General features: G+C 35.4%; 1 protein-coding gene across 1 annotated transcript in view; it reads left to right on the top strand.

Annotated features, from left to right (window-relative positions):
* LOC118751382 (calcium/calmodulin-dependent protein kinase type 1-like) overlaps nucleotides 1-18568 on the top strand; it is a gene marked incomplete at its 5' end in the record, with an annotated part of 46393 nt that extends 27825 nt beyond the window's left edge. The window contains 1 exon segment of the mRNA XM_036486204.1: nucleotides 17922-18568. Within this exon segment, the coding sequence (XP_036342097.1) occupies nucleotides 17922-18284 (363 nt within the window).
* Between the last annotated feature and the right edge of the window lie 4239 nt (nucleotides 18569-22807).

Here is a 22807-nt window from a genome sequence, read left to right as displayed (position 1 = left end):
AATATGTTCTGCACTTTTTCCAGTACCAAAATTTAAGTGATATATCACATCATGGGATACATTTTATTGATAGTGTGATGGGGACTTTCTGCATATATATATATTTATATACTAGTGAACAAAATAGCCGGGCAAGACATCATTTAAAGTAAACAAACTAAAATTTTTTGAATATTCTGTAACATTGCTCCAGCATTTTTCAAGATAAACTAACAATTTATACATTGTTGTAAACAGCGAAATGTTTTCTCTTAAATAGTATGTATAAGTATTTTTCATCGGGCAAACAGAAATAAAGTTACGCCAAGTATATGCTTTAACCTATGAAAAACGCGTTTTTTTACCTTAAGCCCAGATTGAGGGTTGAGATGAGGGTGCATTCCAAATTCTGAGTACCTATGTGTATCTATTATTTTTGTTTATTTCACTTCAAATCTCACGAAATCATGGATGCAAAAGAATGGTTGAGACCAGATCAGCTGTTTCAGTGTTTATGACCAATACGTTAAATTGTGTGAATGAATGTGGACAATATTTGTCAATTTACTGATGTTTGCAAATGGGCATATCCTGGGTTACGGACGCGGCATTCGTACGACCTTAGAGTTAAATAAATCATACGAAAACTGAAGTCACTTTTAAAAAAATTTTCCGTTGTGTAGCTTTTATACCGTCCTTTGGTTGACAAAAAAATTAGGTGCGCTTGGAACACTGACGTCGAGAAAATCGAGGGCATAATGGACGCGACAAAAACAGAAGTGATTTCAGAGTACGTGTAAAAATAAGCAAAACTCAGCGAATCCTGTAAGGTTTTCCTTTACAACCAAGCTATTCGTTGTTGATTTAATTTTGAATTAAAATCTGGTAACGGACGCGACTTATCGTACGTGAGACATTTTTCCCCCATATAATATTTTTACTAGTAACACATACTAAATTTAATTTTTTATTTAGTTTTTCCAGTTCTTCTCTCCTCCGTTTCGCGTTTTCAAAACCTCTTTTCGCCATCTTAGTACGAAATTTAAAGTTATAAAGCCGTTTGAATTCATTTACTTGCATTTTCGGTTTACCTTTTTTAGGAAATGCCCAAATGTGTGACAAATCATTTGGATCTTTAGCAATCAAATCGTCTGGTCGCAAAACTAATCATTTGTACATCGCTATCCAAATGCGCAAATGTGGACAAATCTATACTTGGCATTTTGTGTACAAATGTACAAATCGTGTGATCCCTGCTTAAGTAGTTGAAAATAAATTTGAATGATAGCCCAAACACAATGAAAACGACAAGCTACGGACTACAGCTGTCAAATTATTTTTCCACGTATTATGTAGATAATTATTTTGGTGATGACAGGGCTACGCGACGACTGTGGTTATGGCAAGATTAGATTTAATTCTAGTTTTCCAGCGACAGATAAGGTTCTTCCGCTTCTTTTATGTCAAACTCATACAAATTCATGATGTCGCTGCCGCGTTCAAAAAAATCAAGTCGCCATCGACAAAGCGTTTAGATAATAAAGATAACAAATTGAAAGCTGTGGCCCGCAGCTCGTCGTTTTCAATGTGTTCAGCTCTTGAGTTGAATATAAGATGTGTTCTGTGTTGCATCTTCCTAACAGATAAAAAAATTGTAAGGGACATTTTGGCGATTTTTAGTTATAGATGCAGTTATATATTTTAAAATAAGCTCTTTTGATGGGTGTTATCAGTTTTTGGTTAATAATGCAGTCATACTAATCAAAACCTTTAAAGTGACGTTGTCCTTTTTTGGATATCTCTTTTAGTTTCCGAAGTATTGAGTAAAAAGTATCTTTAATTTAGTACATATTTGTATCACATATTGTCGTATTTCATAAAAAATGGCTGCAAAATTGTTGACAAATGATGCATACTACAAAATTTTACTAGAGAAAATCCTTCATAAACTCAAAACTAATTGTGAACTAGTAACATTCTTCGAGACTTTGCCTGCCGAAGGTTGTCGTATGTTTCTTTTATCCAGGCGACGTTATGGAGAATAATAAAGTAAGGAAAAAAGGAAAAGCACAAATGAGAATACACCAAACTTACTGCTTGCAGCAACAGCAAATTTTTCTAAACTGGTTGCTTCGGATGACGGTCTACGCAAAACCAAACTAAGCTGTAATCAAAAGCGAATGATTTCACGTCTCTTTTCGCTCTTGCTGTCTGCTTTCGCTGTTATTTTTCTTAAGTCGCTCACGGTGAGCTTGGATAAGGTTTAACCCAAAAGTCCTCGCCCATCCAATTTTTCTCCAAATTCTTATTCTGTCATCATAACCAAATGATTTGAGCTAAAAATTAACATTTTTTATGGAAGGATTCGAAAGATATCTCGATTATCCTTTTTTAACTAAGTTAAAAATCATCCTACAGTAAAAATGTTGGACGCAAAATCTTTGTCTATCCATCGCAAATAATAGTCATTTAACCTTAGCCCAGAAGTAATTTGCTTGAGCTTTAAAATTTTCAAAAGCACTTTCTGACTGCACTCAGAGCCATTGAGAACCCAACCGGGCCCCGATATACGTTCAATTTTATGAAAGATACTTACATACATACTTATAATAGATATATTTGCACTTATGCTTACTTTGGTAGTAGGATTTGGTAGAATTAACTACATCTAAATATGTTATCAGAAATTGAATCAGCCGAAGAAGCCTGGGCTCGAATCGTCAAATACGATATCGTATTACTCGTCACGTAAAAACTCATTTTTCGGATTATTACATACGTGAACACGTACTCTTTACCCCATTCAGCTTATACGACTGACAGTATCACATAATTTACTTTCGTATGGTTTTCGATCCGTGAAGTGTATTACGATTCGAGCCCAGGGCAGTACAAATTTTGAAGAGAATCGGAGAATGACATCATTTTTTTTTTACGAAATTCTTCCGACTTGTATATATACATAAGTATATATATGTTGTGGCATACTAATTACTACACATATGTGTATAAATACTATATGTATGTAAGTAAGTGTAAAGATGATCTCTTATTTTTTACTTTTTGTAAAAATGACTGCGACTGCAATATGAACAACAAAAACGATTTAAATGCTACTTTGCGGGTATTTTCACAAGCCTACAGCGAATATAATAACGAGGGCCGAAATTTTTAAGCTCTTGCGTGGAATTGCTTATTTTGCTTATTTCAATGTACAAAGTTTATGAAAGGAACTTTTAAGAAAACGATCAAGAAATAAATTCCTACTGTCCAATAAGTTTTGACACCTGATATCTTACAGCCTGCTGTCTCACTGTTTTCTTACGAAATAATAGAACGGGCAGATATTTCTGTTGAAAACAAAGGGTGAATTGTGCTTTTCAAAAAAACTTTAGAAAACGACAGTATGAAAATTTTGCTCAATACATTTTTCTTGAGCGGTTTTTATTCGTCGAACTAAAGAAATGTTTACAAATAATAACATTAAAACAGATTTGGTTTTTATTAACTGGTAACTTCAATTGCATTTCTGTTTGGATACAAATATTTAAAACCAAAGCTGTCTCTCTGCGGGAAGGCATTGGTGTTATTGAAGGGATTAAAAATAATTCATCTCAAATGGAGAATAACGAAAAAAAAACCATTTTTCCGACCTGCACAGATCTCTATTATTTGAAAATATCAAGCAACACTTGATTTTTAACCGACTTCCAAAAAAGGAGGAGGTTATCAGTTCGTCGGAATATTTTCTTTTTTATGTATGTTCGCATAACTTTGGACCACGTCAACCGATTTCGATAATTTTGCATCGGAAAGGTAGTGTCTCAGAGGTGGTCCCATACTAATCTGGTTAAGATCCGATCAGTGGATCATGAGATATATATATATATATATTTTTTTTTTATGAGAGTTGAGGTCGGTTTTTTTTTTTTGTTAAAAATTACTTGTAATTTTTCAATCCTTGAAGTAAACTGATGGAAGAACAAAACATTAAATCGTACTTAAATTTTTTTTGTTGTTTTTCGAGCATATTTACTAATATTTTAGTGCTTATCTAAGCGCTTAAAAGTGATTTTTTCTTGATTATTTTTTCGGCCCTGATAATAACCACTGCAGTCAGAACGCAAAGTATGGTGACTCATCGCAAAAACTAGCAAAAAATGTGTTTTTGCGGTTTTTGCAAATTTTAAAGCTCAAGCAAATTACTTTGGGATTAGGGTTAAATTAATATTATTTGCGATGGATAGACGAAGACTTTGCGTCCAACATTTTTACTCTAGGATGATTTTTAACTTAGTTAGAGAAGTTATCCTACGACCCTAAAGATAACCCTTCCCTAGAAGATGTTCATTTTTAGCTCAAATCATTTGGTTATGATGACAGAATGATAATTGGGAGAAAAATTGGATGGGTGAGGACTTGGGTTAAACCTTATCCAAGCTCACCATGCGCAGTTAAGCAATTCCAAATGCATAGAAAATAGTCAACAAATTTCAAACCCTGCTCCACAAAAAAAAAATTCGAACATACTTTGTATGGAAGAAAATGCGGTAAGTCCTAGCTGCTTCAAACTTGCACTTTACTGATTTACTAAATATTAATGGCTTACAAAACTGCATACTCAAAAAAAATGGATTACAAGTTTCTCAACATTTCTTAAACTTCGTCGAATTTTTTTAACTGTTCTACAAAGTTTGAAATTTTGATTTGCATGTTTTTTAGATAGTTAGCTATATTTCATTTTTTAAACAAAGAAAAGTAGCCAAAACGTGCTAAAATATCGTTTCCCTATTTACATTCGTATACGTTTAAGTGGACGGGGCTACGCCCGTTTTCCAAAAGTTTTTAATATTCTTACGTATATTTTCCGCCAATAGATAATTTTCAATATCAGTTTTGGGTGAATAAGCTTTAGTAGTTACTAAAGGTTACCATTTATTTTATTTTTGCCGATTTTGCTAATTTTCAATACGACCTGTCCTTTCATGGTGTGCATAGACATGGCTTAATCTATTTTCTCTTTCTTTTCATTCTGAGCGTTTTGATATATACATATATTTAGACTGCGGATTTTTATGCAGAAAACGAGGCCTAGAAATATGTACCACTTCACTATAAGAAAAATAAATAGATTTTTATACATTTCGTTTATAGTTATGTGGTACATATTTTTAGACTTCCTCTTCTGCATAAACATCCGCAGTCAAATATATATGTACATGTCTATATCTATCTCGATTCCTTTAGGCTGTTACAAACAACCATTGTGTGAATAATATTTTAGCACCCTTGTGCACAATTTCGCTCGGTTATAAAAACGGCGTGCTTTCTAAAGTAAAAATAATAATAATAAAGCACAAATCTACAATCATTTTTTGTATTATTTTTTTTTTCTTTACTTAAAATATTAAATCAGTGCAGAGATTTGGATATTTTTAGTTACAGAATGTTTCAACCTTAGTAAGCAATGTCAACCACCACAATTGACTCAGTCAAATTGACACACCAAAAAAAATTTACGAAAAACTTTGAGAGTGGTATCAATCGACGCGTCTTAACAACGTCTGATGCATTTCACGCAAATAAATGGAGTAAATGAACACAGCTTAACACGTATTTATTTCTTTTTGGACATTTGTGATGTATTAAGTGAAACATTTTTGCAAAATTGTTTATTTAATTGCAATATTCTGGAGTCGAAAATCTTGTTAAGTTAACATAAATAAGATGGAGGAAAACTGGTACTGCCACTCTATTAAAAAACAGTTAAGGTGCTGAGCCCCTTTTCTTCGCAAAACAAAACTAGAATTCTACTTAGCGAGGGTTATAATCCCTAAGCGCGGCCGAAGGCCGCCTACGCTGAAAGGTGTTCTCTGCAAAAACTCCACCCTCTTTTCTTCAAAACAGAAAGGGAATTCTACTTTGTGAGGGTTATAATCCCTAAGTGGCGCCGAAAGGTGTTTTCTGCAAAAGGTGTTCAGCCCCTTTTCTTCGCAAAACAGAAAGAGAATTCTACTTAGTGAGGGTTATAATCCCTAACCGCGGCCGGAGGCCGCCTATGCAGAAAGGGGTTCTCAGGAAAATGTGTTCAGCCCCTTTTCTTCGCAAAAGAAAGAGAATCACTAAGTGCGGCCGAAGGCCGCCTGCGCAGAAAGGTGTTCTCTGCAAAAGGTGTTCAGCCCCTTTTCTTCGCAAAACAGAAAGATAATTCTACTTAGTGAGGGTTATAATCCCTAAGCGCGTCCGCAATCCGCCTTCGCAAAAAGGAGTTGAACGCACAAATACTTTATGAATACAAAAACTCAACGCTACATAAAATGAATTTTTTTTAATTTCGGCCACCTACGCCGAAAGGTGTTTTCTGCAAAAGGTGTTCAGTCCCTTTTCTTCGCAACACTGAAAGAGAATTCTACTTGGCGAGGGGCCGCCCCTTTTCTTCGCAAAACAGAAAGATTATTCTACTTAGTGAGGGTTATAATCCCTAAGCGCGTCCGCAATCCGCCTTCGCAAAAAGGAGTTGAACGCACAAATACTTTATGAATACAAAAGCTCAACCCTACATAAAATGAATTTTTTTTTTTAATTTCGGCCGCCTACGCAGAAAGGTGTTCTCGGCAAAATGTGTTCAGCCCCTTTTCTTCGAAAAACAGAAAAAGAATCACTAAGTGCGACCGAAGGCCGCCTACGCAGAAAGGTGTTCTCTGCAAAATGTGTTCAGCCCCTTTTCTTCGCAAAACAGAAAGAGAATTCTACTTTGTGACGGTTATAATCCCTAGGTGCGGCCGAAGGCCGCTTACGCAGAAAGGTGTTCTCTGCAAAAGGTGTTCAGCCCCTTTTCTTCGCAAAACAGAAAGAGGATTCTACTTTTGAGGGTTATAATCCCTAAGCGCGGCCGCAGGTCGCCTTCGCGAAAAGGAGTTGAATGCACAAATACTTTATAAATACAAAAACTCAACCCTACATTAAATGAATTTTAAATCTGAACTATTTTTAATAAAGTGGCAGCGCTCGTTTTCCTCCATCTTATTTATATTAATTTCACAAGATTGTTGTACCCAAGTAATGTTGGACCAGCATATGGCTGGAAGATCGATTGCATCGAAGAAACGTAAAACTTATCGAGATCTAGAAACTAGACTAGAAAATGTTGTAGCAAGGTATGATTCTGGGGGTGATCCACTGCAGTATTTGAAAGAAATTGCATATAATCTTTCTTCATAAGTTAATGTGGTTTAGCGTAATAGATGAAGTAAATGCAATGTAATAAAATAAAGTTCAAAGCATATTATTATTCCGTGTTATTATTTAATGGAGTTATTTATGTGTATGATATTTATGAGTGTGAGATTTTTGTTTGTGTTATTCTCGTTTGTGTTATTTTTGTATGTTATTTTTGTTTGTGTTGTGGAGACATGGAACCGATATTTCTATCCTTCTTAAAATGTCGTTATATCTGTGGTCATAAGCAATAATCGCTTAAGTCGAAAAACCTGAATTTGAAAAAAAAAATTTTAAAGATTTGGATTGTAATGTTAACCTTATGGGGAAACCAAAATATTTTCGTCTATAACTTTTTAAATAGCCTAGCTAACGAGATGGGGGTTTCACATATACATGGAATACTAGTTGCAGAAAACGATAGCATATATAACTCGATTCTTTCTTAAGTCAACTGAGGCGGTTATTGCTTATGACCACAGATATACATTCAGGTTTTGCAATTCACTTCCGAGTAAATTTCAATTTGAATTCTAACAGACTGGTTGAAAATAAAATAAAGTGTTGGTTCTAAAGAAAATATCTTGGGACTTAATTTATCGCAGCTAGGGATGACAAAAATAAAAACAAAATAATCGATTAATTAGTCATATGATTAATCACACGCTAAAAAAAAATTAACTACAATTAATTGCAATTATTGAGAAATAGTCGCTTAATCGAATTTTCAAAGGCACTTTTTTACAGTGGGTATTCACAAAAACCGGCCGCTGTGGTGTAGTGGTAAGCAGTGTGCGCTATCACACATGAGCACCTGGGTTCAAGCCCTGGTCAAAGCAACATCCCAAAAAATATAGAAAAAGGTTTTTCCTTAACAGCGGTCGTCCCTCGGCAGGCAATGGCAAACCTCCGAGTGTATTTCTGCCATGAAAAACAGCTTCTCATAAAAATACAATCGCCGTTCGGAGTCGGCGTAAAACTGTAGGTCCCTCCGCTTTGTGTGACAACGTCAAGGCGCACGCCACAAGTCGGAGGAGAAGCTCGGCCAAACACTAACATATGTGTAAGCGCCAACCTGTTATTATTATAATTCACAAAAACACTTTACGATAAAAAATTTCTATTTCTCTGTTATTTAGCCTTAAATAAAATAAAACAAGCGGCGATAATTATTTATTATTTAAAGAAGTTTGCAAAAACAGAAGTTTTGATCAGGGCTGCAAACCGTTCCAAAAAACGGTGCGGTTCGGTTCAGTGGTTCAAACCACTTAGAAAATGCTTGTACCGGTTCAAGAACCGGTTGTTGATTATTCCACGGATCGGTTCGGTCCCAATGGTTAAATTTTTTGATGCCAAGGGATTTAAATATGACAAATCTATGTATATAAAAATAAAAGGCTTTGATAGGGAGATCAAATTCAAATATCCACACGTACAGTGGTAGAAAAATAAGTAAGGACGCGACATTTAACAATTTTAGCTATTTTTGTTTATTTATTTAATAACTATTTTTTTAAATTTAGTTCATCTTCTAACACAAATCGAATGGATCCAAGTTTAAAATTCTGTGCCAAATTGCAAACTTTTTAATAATAATTACTTGAATAAGGGTTTAAGTTTTATGTTGATTTTCGGTAATTTTTTCACGGAGTTTCTTCCATGCATGTACGTCCGACAAATATTTTATGACAAAATACCCTCAACAAAAAAAATTATTTAAAACCACCGCGTTCGAGGCGAAATTAGAAAAATTGTAACAATTTGTTAAGGTTTGGACAAGTCGTGAGTCAAGTCGAGTAGACAAAAACAACACACTCAGAATTTTGAATTGACACTCAATATCTTGGCTTAACCCATGTACGCCCAAACAAAAACGGTTGGAATTTTATTATATCTACTTTTATTTATGTGATCATAAAAGCCATTTTAAACAAACTGAGGAATTAAAATTAATGAAAAAATCTTAAAAGTTAACTTTTGGGAGTGTACTTTTTTAGTACAACGGGCACTTAGGCGTGTTAATTTTTAAAACATTAATTGACAAGGCATAACGTTTTTTCTGCATCCTGTACACTGCCATATTATAACCTCATGACACAAAACACTGCTTAGCTGCTTGAGAAACTTGCTTGGGTTATGTCCGTTATGCCTTGGGTTTGGATATGCTACGAAAGAACCGGATGGTTGGCTTTTTTCGAACAATGGGTCTTCTAACAGCTAATTGGTCGAAAAGAATCTTCGCTCGACAAAACATGTCGACTCCACCGGTTATATATACTCATATCAAGCATGTACGTGGAGATTCATTACCCACCACCATTTCTTGCTACGAATATAAACACCTCACATTTTTGATAACAGCGATTTGACAACTCTATATCCAAGATGATCCTATGAGCTTCCAATGATTTTTCCACAATATATGTCAAAGACTTAGTAATAACCTTCAGAACTTGCTATCACCCAGTTTTAGTAGCAAAATGTAATCGAAATGTCGTTAAGAAATAAATATATATACAATAATAATAATAATAGATTGGCGCTTACACATATGTTAGTGTTTGGACGAGCTTCTCCTCCGATTTGTGGCGTGCGCCTTGATGTCACACAAAGGGAGGGGCCTGGAGTTTTACGCCGACTCCGAACAGCGATTGTATTTTTATGAGAAGCTGGTTTTCATGGCAGAAATACACTCGGAAGTTTGCCATTGCCTGCCGAGGGGCGACCGCTGTTAAGGAAACCCCTTCTTCTAAATTTTTTGCGATGTTGCTTTGATGAAAACTTAAAGCCAGGCCCTGCGGAGTAGAAGCGCGCAGTGCTTACCACTACACCTCAGCGGCCGTACCAGTACATACCCAGCAAAAAATCGGTAATCGCTTTTAGTGGTAACGTGTTCTAGAAGGCATAGCGGTATAATGCCTTCAAATTTTTTCGCTTCTGTTAGGCATTGCCGGTAACGCAAAGTAGAATGTCCTACAATAATTTATTTATTTCGCTTCTTTGTTTCATTTCAGGAAATGCAAAGTGGAATGTCCTATAATATTTCATTTTTAATTCGCTTCTTTGCTTCATTTCGGGGAATGCAAATTAGAATGTCCTTCAATATTTTATTTGTTTCGCTTCTTTGCTTCATTTCAGGGAATGCAAGGTAGAATGTCCTACAATATTTTATTTATTTCGCTTCTTTGCTTCATTTCAGGGAATGCAAAGTAGAATGTCCTACAATATTTTTTTTTATTTCGCTTCATTGCTTCATTTTGGAGAATGCAAAGTAGAATGCTACATCGTAGTCTGCTGAAAAATAGAATGAGTATCCAAAAATTCTTTTTCTACCGTTACTTTCTGTGGAAATTTGTCTCGCATAAAAATCATGTTTCGGTTTGTTCAATTTGCAACGAAGTTGAAGCAGTGATCGCACTTAAAAATAAATTTGTGTGGTAGAATCTGGAAAAAAATGTGGTAGATTTCAAAAAAATGTGGTAGATCTCAGGTTTTGGAACAAAATTTGCACAAAAATTAAAAATATTCTGCAAGGTATCGCCTAAATTGCAAACGTTTTAATTAGAATCTAAAAAAAATTAATTATAGTATAATAAAGTGCAAGATTGAAGTTGCAAAAATTTCGTAGAGTTTTGGCAATTTTTTTCCTTAACAGTGTAAAGCTTCCTTCCATATCAAGATATTTTTCGAACATATTTCGAAAGATTTCTGCAACCTTGCGGAGTGCCGCCAGCTTTCCTTTTTATCACATAACGATGTAGCGAACAAATGTGGCACGTTCCAGAAAACGCTACTTGGGATCTGTCGATTTTGAAAATTCTCAAGTAAAAGTAACGAACGCTTAAGAAACTTTAGATGCACTGAAATTTGCTAATACTTTCACAAAAATCGCTGTTTTTTACCATTTTCGCTATTAATTCTTTTTATAAATCATATATTTTGCAATTTAAGCCAATAAAACCACATTTCCTGTCAAAAAATTGAATATTGAGAAAATGTACTATTTTACACTTTATTTTATACTCACATTTTGCCTGTTGTTAGTGTTTAGTGTTGGACAATTTTTGCTCTTAGAATTAACTAAACTACTCATAAACGTGAATATGTGGTAGATTTCAGACTTTGTGTGGTAGATGTGGTAGATGCTCAAAAAGTGGCAGATCTACCACAATGTGGTAGAAGTCCGATCACTGAGTTGAAGTCAGTCGATGAAGTGAAGTACAAGAGTGAGGAAGTACAATTTTAAGCTTAATTAAATATGATTGTGTGTATGTACAAACCGATTTTTAAGTAAAATCTAAATACCTAAATACATACATATGTATGTATAAAAACTGATTTATACAAATTTTAATTAATTTTAATCTTTTAAGACATTTTCTGATTTCAATTCAATATAAATAAGTATGTACTTATCTAGGCATTCTACATTAGTTTGTCTGTAAGGCATTCTTTGTTCGCTTCTCTGGATTCTGTTTATCCATGCGTTCTCCCTTCGTTTGAAGGTAATGCTGCGGGTAAGGGCTTACCGCCAATGACATGCCCATGTTAAAAGAAAGCCCTCTTGAAGCGAAAGGGTAAGCGATTCCCATCGCCTAGCTCGTTTCCACTTTCGTTTCTGTGGTAATCGCGTTTTTCGCTGGGTATATATACAGTTCTAGAAAATTACTTCAGAAACTACATGACGCTTTTGACAAAAACTTTGAATCATCATGTCACACAGAGGCCAGATTTTAAACATTTTATCGTTATACGTAATTGCAAGACCATTTTCAACTACAATAAAGGTTCTCTTTTCCACTAACTCACGTTTTTCTCTTACAATAAAGTATTACTAACATAAATCCCCACAAATAATTCCGTATCCTTCCTCAAATACCTCTAGAGATATTCTGTACGATAGTTCCACTTGTATGATCTATATATCCCTGCAGAAATATGCACTATATAAGTTTCAGTATGTAAAGGAGGACCACGACCCCGTTTCCAATAACCGCCACTTTTCTACTGAGTATAGGATTGATTTCATATACTATCTCCATACCAACTTCTAATATTCTACTGCAGACTCCTCTTCATATGCAGTATGAAAAATTCAGTTTGAATGGGAGGTGCCACACCCCCATGGCATATCCAAATTATTTTTAGTCTATAACCATGCTTGAAAATTCGGAAATAGATTTTCAAGCTTTTCGAAGAGAAAAAAACGACTTTCAAGAAAACTGTAAATATGTATTAGTATACATATATGTGCTCGTAGTACTATAAAAACGACAGCTACCGAAATAGCTGTATAAATCCATTAAACAACAAACCGTTATACTCACTGTTAATAATTTGATTAATTTACTTTTTTTCCACTTTATAATATCGGATATTTTAAAGCAAAGTGCAATAATTCAAGAAAACATCCCAGCTTTTCATGTGGACCACTTCTAATGTGAAAAGTCGATTTGCAATTGTCCAAATCCGGTATCCCCAGTTATACCTAGTTATCTTTTATTCTATCTGAAGTGAAATTTATACCAGTTGGTGCAAACTTAATAAAGCAATTTCGTTTAATAATAATAGTAAAAGCTTAAAAGTTAACTTTTGGGAGTGTACTTTTTTTAGTAAAGCGGGCACTTATGCGTGTTAATTTTTAAAACATTGGGCCGTATGAATAAAAATAAGCAATTGCTTTTTCTTAAAATTTCAGATCTTTTACTCAATTTATTCAAACAAAATTGAAGTAAAAGGTATGAAATTTTAAGAAAAAGCAATTGCTTGGTTTTTATTCATACGGCCCATTACTTGACAAGGCATAACGTTTTGTTTAATTTACTCTCTTTCCACTTTATAATATCGGATATTTTAAAGCAATTTGCAATAATTCAAGAAAACATCCCAGCTTTTCATGTGGACCACTTCTAATGTGAAAAGTCGATTTGTAATTGTCCAAATCCGGTATCCCCAGTTAGACCTATTTATCTTTTATTCTATCTGAAGTGAAATTAATACCAGTAGGAGCAAACTTATTAAAGCAATTTCGTTTTAATAATAATAGTATACTTTTAAACGTGGGTTGAATTGGTGTCGTTTATATAGTACAGAGAGCGCAAATGGGTTAATGTTGAAACCCTCATTTTTGGTAGGTTGGAGCTTATACTAGGCCTTAACCTCATATGTACAGGTATACCTATGGTCAAAATAATATATTTGTGATATTTGACTCTTTTTCTTTTGTTGGTTTAATGTTCATTGTTTTATAATAAAAGTATAGGATCGTTATATAACAACAACCATACAAATCCAAATTTCAAACTTTGTACGAAAATTAGAAAAAATCTACAAACTTCAAAAAAATGTCATTATAGTTTAAAACTTTTTAATCACAACTAAACAAAATCTGAGGATGCAGTTTTATAGCTCATTCAACTTTAATGTATGTAATACGATAAGTGCAAGTTTGACATTTTTTATATGGACGAAATATAACCCACGGAGATGCCATTAAACTCAAAAATGTTTGCAGTTTTACCATAACGTTTCATTTTTAGATAAAGTTGTGTATTACAAAACTTACAAACTTTTTTAGTGGTTTTTGAACCGAACCGAACTATTTTTTTGGAGGTTTTCAAGTGCGGGATTCGAGCACTTATCCTCTGCTTCTAAGAAGACTCGAAATTTGACGATTTGCCAATTTGCGTATCAATCTAAGTGCATTCGCAAGGTATCGTAATTGAAAAAGCATTCTCGTACATTCGATAGTTTGGCATGGTAGCGACGATATATGTTGTATTGTTTTGTATTGAGTCGTGATGTGTTGTATTGTGTTTCGTTTTGATGTATTGTTTTGTACTGTATTTTGTTGTGTTGTTTTGTAATGTGTTGTATTGTTTTGTGTATGTTATACTCTGTTATGTTATTCAACGCATTTCAGCTCAATTGACTTCAACTAAATCAATTAAAATCAACTCGGCTCAGCTCAGCCCACCTCAACTCCCCTTAATTTTAGAGGTTGAATTTCAACCTCTGAGCGAATACTAGTATGTATAACTTGTCGAAAATCGCTATGTATAAATAACTTAAAAATATACTTAAACGGATTCGGAAAGATGTTCCAGAGGATCGTATGCTCTTGTGGGAGATGAGTAACGAGCAATGCTGAATTTTATATCCTGCTATCCTTGGAAAGACTTTGAATTTGGACACTTATGTACTCAGCTTCGCCGAGAGAGCATATGTAAGTCTCTAGAACGCATTTATGCTTTCTTTCGCTTATGTTTGAAAATTACATAAAACTTTGTAGAAAAATTTTAGTTGAAAACAAATAGAGATGCATCAGAATTTGTCATCTTATCTTTAACAAATATCTTTGACATTATATCACTAACTATTAATAAGTTAGGCGAAAATCATATTTGATTACTAGGTGATTTTAATCTCTGTAATCTTAATTGGTCTCATAGTTATTGCAACTCCGGTCTTACTCCTACTAATGTTTGTTCTAGGTTTGAATCATATTTTATTGGTATACTTTAAGTTTGAATCTACTTCAAGTTAATAACTTCAAAAATAAGCTCGATAGAATCTTGGATCTAATTTTGTCAGTGATACTATTAACTTTAGTGTGACTGAGTGTTTATCCCCAGTCTCGTCTCCTGATATGCATCATGTTCCTCTGGTTCTTAAGTTTGACTTTTACGAATTTGCCTCTATATATTCCATTGATAAAATCGCCTTCAGTTACAAACTATGTATTTTTTCAAGACTATAGTTTATTCGCAGAATACAGTTGGGATTTCAAAAATGTTCAAGAAAGTATTTGAGAAGGTCAGGCGCAATGTGTAAATCAAATTTGGTATAGATTGATGAAGTGGTTTTCGAGATACAAATATTTGACATAAGGGGGCGGGCCACGCCCGGTTTCCAAAAAAATTAACGGAAAATTAATTTTTGCTTAAGATCCATTGAAGATATAATTTTTTAGTATATATTTAAAAATACGTTAACCGCACTGGCCAAAGATCTGAAAATCCTTTACATACACACACATATATTCATGGCCGTATTTTAGACAAAAGTTATTTTATATATTTAGCATTTTCAACGAACTTTATGAAGAATGTTGTCTAACGATCACTTTTAATTCCAACCTTTTATGTTTAAGTCTGTCAGTGTGCTGTCAAAAAAAATAGAAATTTGTTGCCATTCAGACCTATTTAGACAACATTTGTTATATTTTCAATATTTTGAAAGGCCCACAGCTGCAAAAGGTCTTAATTTATTCCTTAATGTGTAATTAATATGTATATAAACAAATGAGAACAATTTAGTAATCGCTGAAAGTGCAAAATGAAAAAGAACTTAAGATATTACCTTTTTGATAATTACGAGTGAATGATTTCAAATTGTTACCATTTATTTCCAATGAGCAGCACATCTTTTTCTCAACACCTAAAATGCATTAATCAAAAAACGCACAAACGGTTGACGTGTCACTTTGGGTACCGTTTGTGCGTTTTTTGTGTATAACTTTTTCAGCGCAAAACGGAGACATTCAAAAATCATGGCAAATAGTAAATGTAATATTGGAAAATTGAATTGAATTGTAATATTGAAAGTGACACGTCAAAATTGTTATTTTAATTACTTTGATTGTTTATAAAAATTAAAATGACTTTAATAAAATAAAAGAAATTAAATAAGTTACAAGTACTCGTCACATTTGTTATCAAAATGGCCCAAGTTTTTTATGAAAAGTAAAATTACATTAATAAAATTAATATGAAGGTGTTACTCACCTCAAAAACACACGGCTCCGAAGATTTACCCATGTGCTGACGATCTGAAGGGTTTTTCAATTGTTAAGAACACAACTGATATAACAAAACTTCAATATGAACTTGATGATGTATATTTGTGGTGCTTAAGAACTCGCCTATCCCTTAATGTGAAAAAATGTTTTCATGCCACCTTCTAGAAAACGCTGTTTTCCCAAGAGCGCCGGACAATCAATTACACCTTGTATTATGCAAAAAACGAAAGTTAATGAGAGGATAGATCTTTTTTTATCTAGTGCTTTTAAGTTTAACAGTAATAAACGACAGAGGATCAGCGAAATGCAATGAACGTAAAGCAAATTTGAGAAAGACCTTTTGGCTCTTATCTCTAATCCTCCGCGGAATATTAAAATGAATTTTTCCCAAGAGCGCCGGACAATCAATTACTCGCTCTAATCTCGCTCGAAGAATTCGGTGCTGCTCCGCCGCACAAAACCAACCAAGTAATTATATAATGCCATTCGATTTACACTTTTACGCAGTAGGCGTTTACCACACTTATGTCTCTCCCATTTGCGCGAGTTCGAAGCTTCCATACTCGTTTTAATTACTAAATTTTTCTCATGGTGATGGAAAATACATAATGTTGCAAAATTCGCAATAATTCGCACACAAGAACCAACCGTATTTCAAATGGTACCCTCCAGTCGGTTCAAGAAATTAAGGATCTTGGTGTCACCTTTGATTCTAAATTTTTGTTCAACGCTCATATTAATTTTATTATTTCCAAATTGTTTGCTAAGCTTGATTTTGTGCGGCGGAGCAGCACCGAATTCTCCGATCCATACACTTTAAAACTATTATATGTCGCCTGCAATCATCTGGCGTCCTTTCCATCAATTCCATATAGATAGATTAGAGCGAGATTAGAGAGAGTAATTGATTGTCCGGCGCTCTTGGGAAAAATTAATTTTAACATTCCGCGGAGGAACCTGCGTTTTTCCTTGCCTTTATATGCTGCAGAACAAATTATGTCCGTAACTCGCCTATTGAGCGTGCTATTAATGAATTTAATCAGATCTCAAATTCTATCGAACTAGATTTATTTCCTAAATCAGTTTTTAAGAATATTTTAAATTCTATGCCTTACCTTAAGAATTAGTGTTAAATAGTCTGTAAGAAATTTTTGTTTCGTAGGCTAAAAACGTATTAAATAAATAAATAAATAAATCTTGTTCTATAGCTGCGGAGCTTTTACCAAATTAATTAATTCATTAACTATTAATTAATAAAGGCCAGACTTGTTGCTATAGATCAAAGAGTACCTAGTAATTATATAATGGCGTTCGATTTAGACTTTTACGCAGTAGGCGTTTACCACTCTTATGTATCTCCCGTTTGTGCGAGTTCGAAGCTTCCATACTCGTTTTAGTAAGTACATTTTTCTCATGGTGATGGAAAATACATAATGTTGCAATATTCGCAATAATTCGCACACAAGAACCAATCTGAAAAATGGATAGTATATCGGAAATCAGCATCTTGAATATATCCCAAAACGATCCGTAAATAATTTTGTACACCTAGCTTATTCTACACGACACGCTGTGCGCAGGTTCGAGACCTCATACAAAATCGGTTACTGGAGCCGACCTCCGTACATTACGAAAAATTGTGGAAAAAATCTGCTATTCGAAATACAATATTGCACCGATAGAAAGAAAGTCATAAAATATTTAAATTTAGAGAGATTGTTAGCGGTTCGCGGTTCACGGCTCTCTCTATGGAAGGGTGTTATTTCGTCGATAATAAAAAAGACCATTACTATGTGTTATTGGACTTCGCAAAAAAATTTAATAATTCAGGTTTTATTTGCTTTGGAAAGTGCTGTATATTTATTTTGTGTATTATACTTATTAATTCCATTACATATCGTTGCTTTTTTTATGTTCATTGTAGCAAGCATATTATGCCGCAACCGTTATTCGACAAATGCAGCGCATGGCGTTAAGTAGTAACAGTAATAGTACAGGTGGCAGTGGAGATAGAAGTAAAATTAATCTGCTATCAAAGGAAAGTACACAAGTAGACAGCAACAGTTGTGTAGAATCTGCAGTAGCTGAAAGCTCTGCCAGTCATCATGGCGAGGAAGGAAGTTGTACTGATAATACTACCGCTACCAACATAAGCTGCGGTGCTAAATCAACGACGTCAGCTGATAACAAACCAGCAACTGTCATAGCAGGTGGGGATAACCAACCGACCAACAGTAGTAAAAGCAACTCACCTGCTTGTGTGAATGGTAGTGAACAAAACAAGTAAGCATATTCATATAAGATGCGAAAAAATACAATCAGTCAAAATGGACTAGAAATTGTTTATAAATATGTATATGGGACGTTCCACGTCAAGCGAAACAGGGCTCTTCCCAGAATTCACGTTAATTTATTTTAATGATCGTGGGCTTAAAATTTTTGTTATTGATCGTCCTTGATGGGTCAATATGATCTTTTGGAAATCTTCAAAATGTCGGCTCAACATGACAGCGGGAAGCCTGAGAAAAATCGAGTTCTTGAATTAAAACACCTGTTAAACGAAAAATTCAAGACCGAATCATCTGGTTTTGCGCTAAAATTTTTGGTAATTGACGTTCCAAACTGGTCAGATAGGTTGGCTAAATTCAACATGGAGGAGGTCTCTGATTAAGAACCTATAATATTTTTTTTAATTCAAAATTGCAGATCCAATAAGGCGGACAACTTTTCGAAAAAAATTTTGGTTTTCCTGACATTTTTCATTTAGGGGATTCACTGATTACGAATTTATAAAAATGTCGCGAAAATCGAACCGTTATATTGGATCCGCCATTTAGAACTTTTAAAAGATGCATGTCCAAAACGTTACAAGAATCAAACAATTTTTAAAAATATGCCCGCCATATGGGATCCGCCATTAAAAAAAAATATATGTTTACAGATTCGCAAACAGCGACCCGAAAGACTCCTATATTCCAAGTTTCATAAAAGTTAAACATGTTGAATATAGCCAACCTATCATATCAGTTTTTTGGGAACGTCCATTACCGAAAATTTTAGAACAAAAAGAGATAAATCGGTAGTCAATTTTTTATTTAACAGGTGTGTTAATTCAAGATCTCTATTTTTCTCAGGTTTCCACCCGCCGAAAAGTTTACATTTTCCCACAAAGGGCGATCAGTAGCGAACATTTTGAGTCCAGGGGTGCTACTCTGTAATGCGATGTGAAAGAGAAATGATCATTAAAATCCATCAAGGTGAGATTTGGACTGAGCCTTGTTCCGGTTGACGTGGAACATCCCATATGTATACGAATATATATATAAATACTTTTCTATATTTTTTCTGACAACAGCTACTATAGTTAGACATATTTTTGCGAATTTCTTTTACATACATATTTATTTTAAGCCAGATGAAGTGAACCTCGGTACTTCCATATTGAATCATAAAGAAGAGACTTTTACTTTCCATATTTTGTTTTGTATTACTTTTAAAACTGCGGAAGAACAAATTGTTTATTAAGAATCATTTCAATATTTATAAAAAAAAGAATTACGCGTTATAGAAAGATTTTCAAAATAAATTCATCCTTAAGCGTGTTCATAAAAATATTGTGGAGAAAAGATGGGATCTAACAGTAAAAACCAAGACACAAATTTTAGTTGTTTATAAAAACCCGCTGATACCACTTATGCTATAATGCTGTTTTAAAATTTATTACATAAATGAATCTCAAATATGAAAATAAAACAAATACAAAATAGGCTTCTTCTAATTGTAATTGAAAGTTTTTCTTAAATTTTCAACTTTTATACAAGCTTTTTCTTAAATATACATAATTTAATGTTTTTAAGTATTATAACGCATTTTTGAAACAAGAAAAGAATGTAAAAGGCACAAAAAAGCTTATCGAATGTATCTATAAATTGACGTATATATGGAAGCGTCTAACTTTTAGTATAAATTACGCAGAGGGCTCTATGTGAGGTTACTGATGTCTCTTAAAGGTTACAATTCAATTAAGCAGTCCTTCCATATGAATTTTGAAATATAATTTGAAAATCGCGGCTATGTTACATCGTTTAATTATCAGAACAAGTCAGAACTTTTTAAATAATTACACTCGCTTCAAACCTATTAGAGTATTATTTACGTATTTGTGCGTTTTTTCATGGTGTGTGCCTTCAGGTCTTTCTCGGCGCCGAACAGCAGATAAGAATCGTTTTTTATGTCAGAACCCTAATTGTCTGTCGAAGGACAGCAGCTATAAAAAAGAATGTTGTTTTATAACTTCATGTATCAGGTGCAAGATATAAACCGACATCGGCCGGTTTGTATTTTTATCAGCGAAGTATCGATCTTTTCGCCACCAAATTCCTCTCTTCGACAGAAAGATTCGGCCTCGCAAACCCTTGAACCTCAATAGTGGCTCACCTTCACTTCATCTTTTCAATAACTACCGCCGAAGTCATCGCAAACGTTTGCCTTCTTGAAACTGCACTACAGCCGGTTCCCTCGGTGCCCCGCACCATAACCAGTGCCATGGATACCTAACACCTTTGATACCAAATCCGATGTTCCTACGCCGAACGTTGTTGTTGGTGTTATTGCTGCGGAATTACTAAGTTTCGTCTAAGTCGGTTTGTACATCAATCGTCGTCAAGCTCAAATAATAGTAGGTCCAGGAAATGAGCCGTTTCGAGGGTGTTTGACCAGAGGTGTTAGCTTGAGTTGGCATGTGAAGAGATGGTTGGTGTCATGTAGGGAATCTCCACATGCAGGACACTCATTAGGAATATCGGGGTCGAGTCTGGATAAGTAGCTGTTGAGACGGCTACAGTATCTAGAACTTAAATGGGCCATAGTGATGTGGCAGTCGAAGCTCTGTGTCTGGATCAGGTGCAGATTGGACTCCTATTACGTCCTTCATTGATCGAGTGTCGTAAAAATGTTGACGGACACTACGAATGCCGTTGATCACTTTTCTGTACATCGTAGGGTCCAGTGGTTGGTTTATGTAGGTCTGGACCGCATCCTTACATTCGAAAAGATGCCCTTTGACGTGCCTAGGTGGAGGGTGTGACGCGTTTTAGTAGTTATGTAGCTTCGTGCACTGCGTCATGAAAACCCCAGGCGACCACACGGGTGCTGCATAGTTTAGAACCGGTCGGCCAAATGCCTTGAATGTTGCCAACGTTCTTTGTCTTTGCTCCAGGTGATCCCGGCTAGGGACTTGAAAACGTTGTTGCGGATCTGTACCCAATCAACAATTGGGGACGTGTGCGAGAAGGAGAGCAGGCTGTCCAAGGGTGTTACTAAGATTTTCTGGTGGTTCAATAACGGAGTTGGTGTGCCATCGACGTGAATGCCTAGTTGAAGCTTGACCTCCTTCGTCCAAGTGGTGAAGAGCGTCGCCGTTGACTTCTTCGGGGAGTGGGTTAAGCAGTGATGAAGCGAATAAGTTCGGAGAGGTAAACATTTACTTTCGAGCAGAGTTCAGCAATTTCATTTTCGGACGCCAAGATCGAACAGTCGGCATGCGATCAGGGAAACTCCCACAGGTGGTTGAGGAAGCTTCGAGATATTGAAGTTAAACAATAACGAGGAGAGGACACCACCCTGTTGTACCCCTTGCTTAATTCTCATTTGGTTTGAAGTCTGCTCTCGGAAGGTTACTGACGACAGCCGACCACTCATATAATTCACTGATCACCGTTTGAGTCTTGCCTTTTCCGTGTTTATTTACAAGTTGCCGAATCTTGCAGTTGCGTTGGTGGTTATGCTCATTTGCGAGAACAGCCGCTTTTGCCGGAAAGTTTGGGCGGACTTCAGCGATGCGAAGCAAGCAGTAATAACCTTGCGGATATGACGTTCACCAGCGTGTACGTTTGTGCCTGTAGAAAGGGCGGCAAAGGTGCTAGCGAAGCAGTTGCAATGAGCTCTTTTGAAGTTGATATAGGTTTGGTGGTCCGCGGGAGCAAAGTCGGTGTTGAGTGGTCTGCTTCGTGGGGAGTTTAGTTGTTGCTGATGTGAGCTGCTTGGAACTGAGCGGGCCCTTAGGGAGCTGAAGTGCTCCCGCGATAGTACGCGGGTTGGTGGCCGTGTAGGCGGATGATGCCGTATGGCTTAAGCATTACGGAGCCACAACCTTTGCGGTCCAATACCCGCCCTGAGAAGAAGGATATGGAGCAATCCTTCTGCAAGATGTTGCTCCATAGCCCAAAAACGATTTATGGCGTCGCCGTACTAAACGGGATCATTCCGGTGCATAGAACCAGCTGTCTTGGGAATGTTCTGCCTTATCATCGAGTCGCTTTGTGTTGGGCACCCAGCAGAGTTCCTTTTATCAGTGAGACCCCTTCCACATTCACATAGAGTAAACGGGTACTGATGAATATGAAGTGATTTCCTTTAAAGCGACTATGTCAATGCTCCCCAGCTGACGCACGAAGAGGTTTACGTTACCGGAACGACCCTGGTCATGATTTGTCACATTAGCTGTTTCCCAAGAAAAGCTCTTTAGAATTTGTATGCTGTTACAGCAACAAAAGGCAAGATCAGTAACCAGCGTTGCCATTTTAGCCGTTTTCCGGCTAGATTTAGCCGGTTATGATAGCAACTAGCCGGAGAAAATTCGATCTAGCCGGCAGCCGATTTGTTAGCCGGTTTGTAAAAAAAAGTTAGCCGTTTTTAGCCGATTTTACTATTTGCCTAATTTTCAGGTGCAAAAAGTAAACAAGTTGTTCGAAAGCAATAATGCAGACCCAATGAAGATTTTTAATGAACTCAATGTTTTACTTTCGCATC

The sequence above is a fragment of the Rhagoletis pomonella genome, unplaced genomic scaffold, assembly GCF_013731165.1.
Source record: "Rhagoletis pomonella isolate Grant_MI unplaced genomic scaffold, Rhpom_1.0 Rhpom_scaffold_00664, whole genome shotgun sequence".
In the NCBI taxonomy this organism is placed as follows: domain Eukaryota; kingdom Metazoa; phylum Arthropoda; class Insecta; order Diptera; family Tephritidae; genus Rhagoletis; species Rhagoletis pomonella.
Note: the sequence above shows the minus strand (reverse complement) of the source record. Positions and strands in the feature narration are given on the sequence as shown.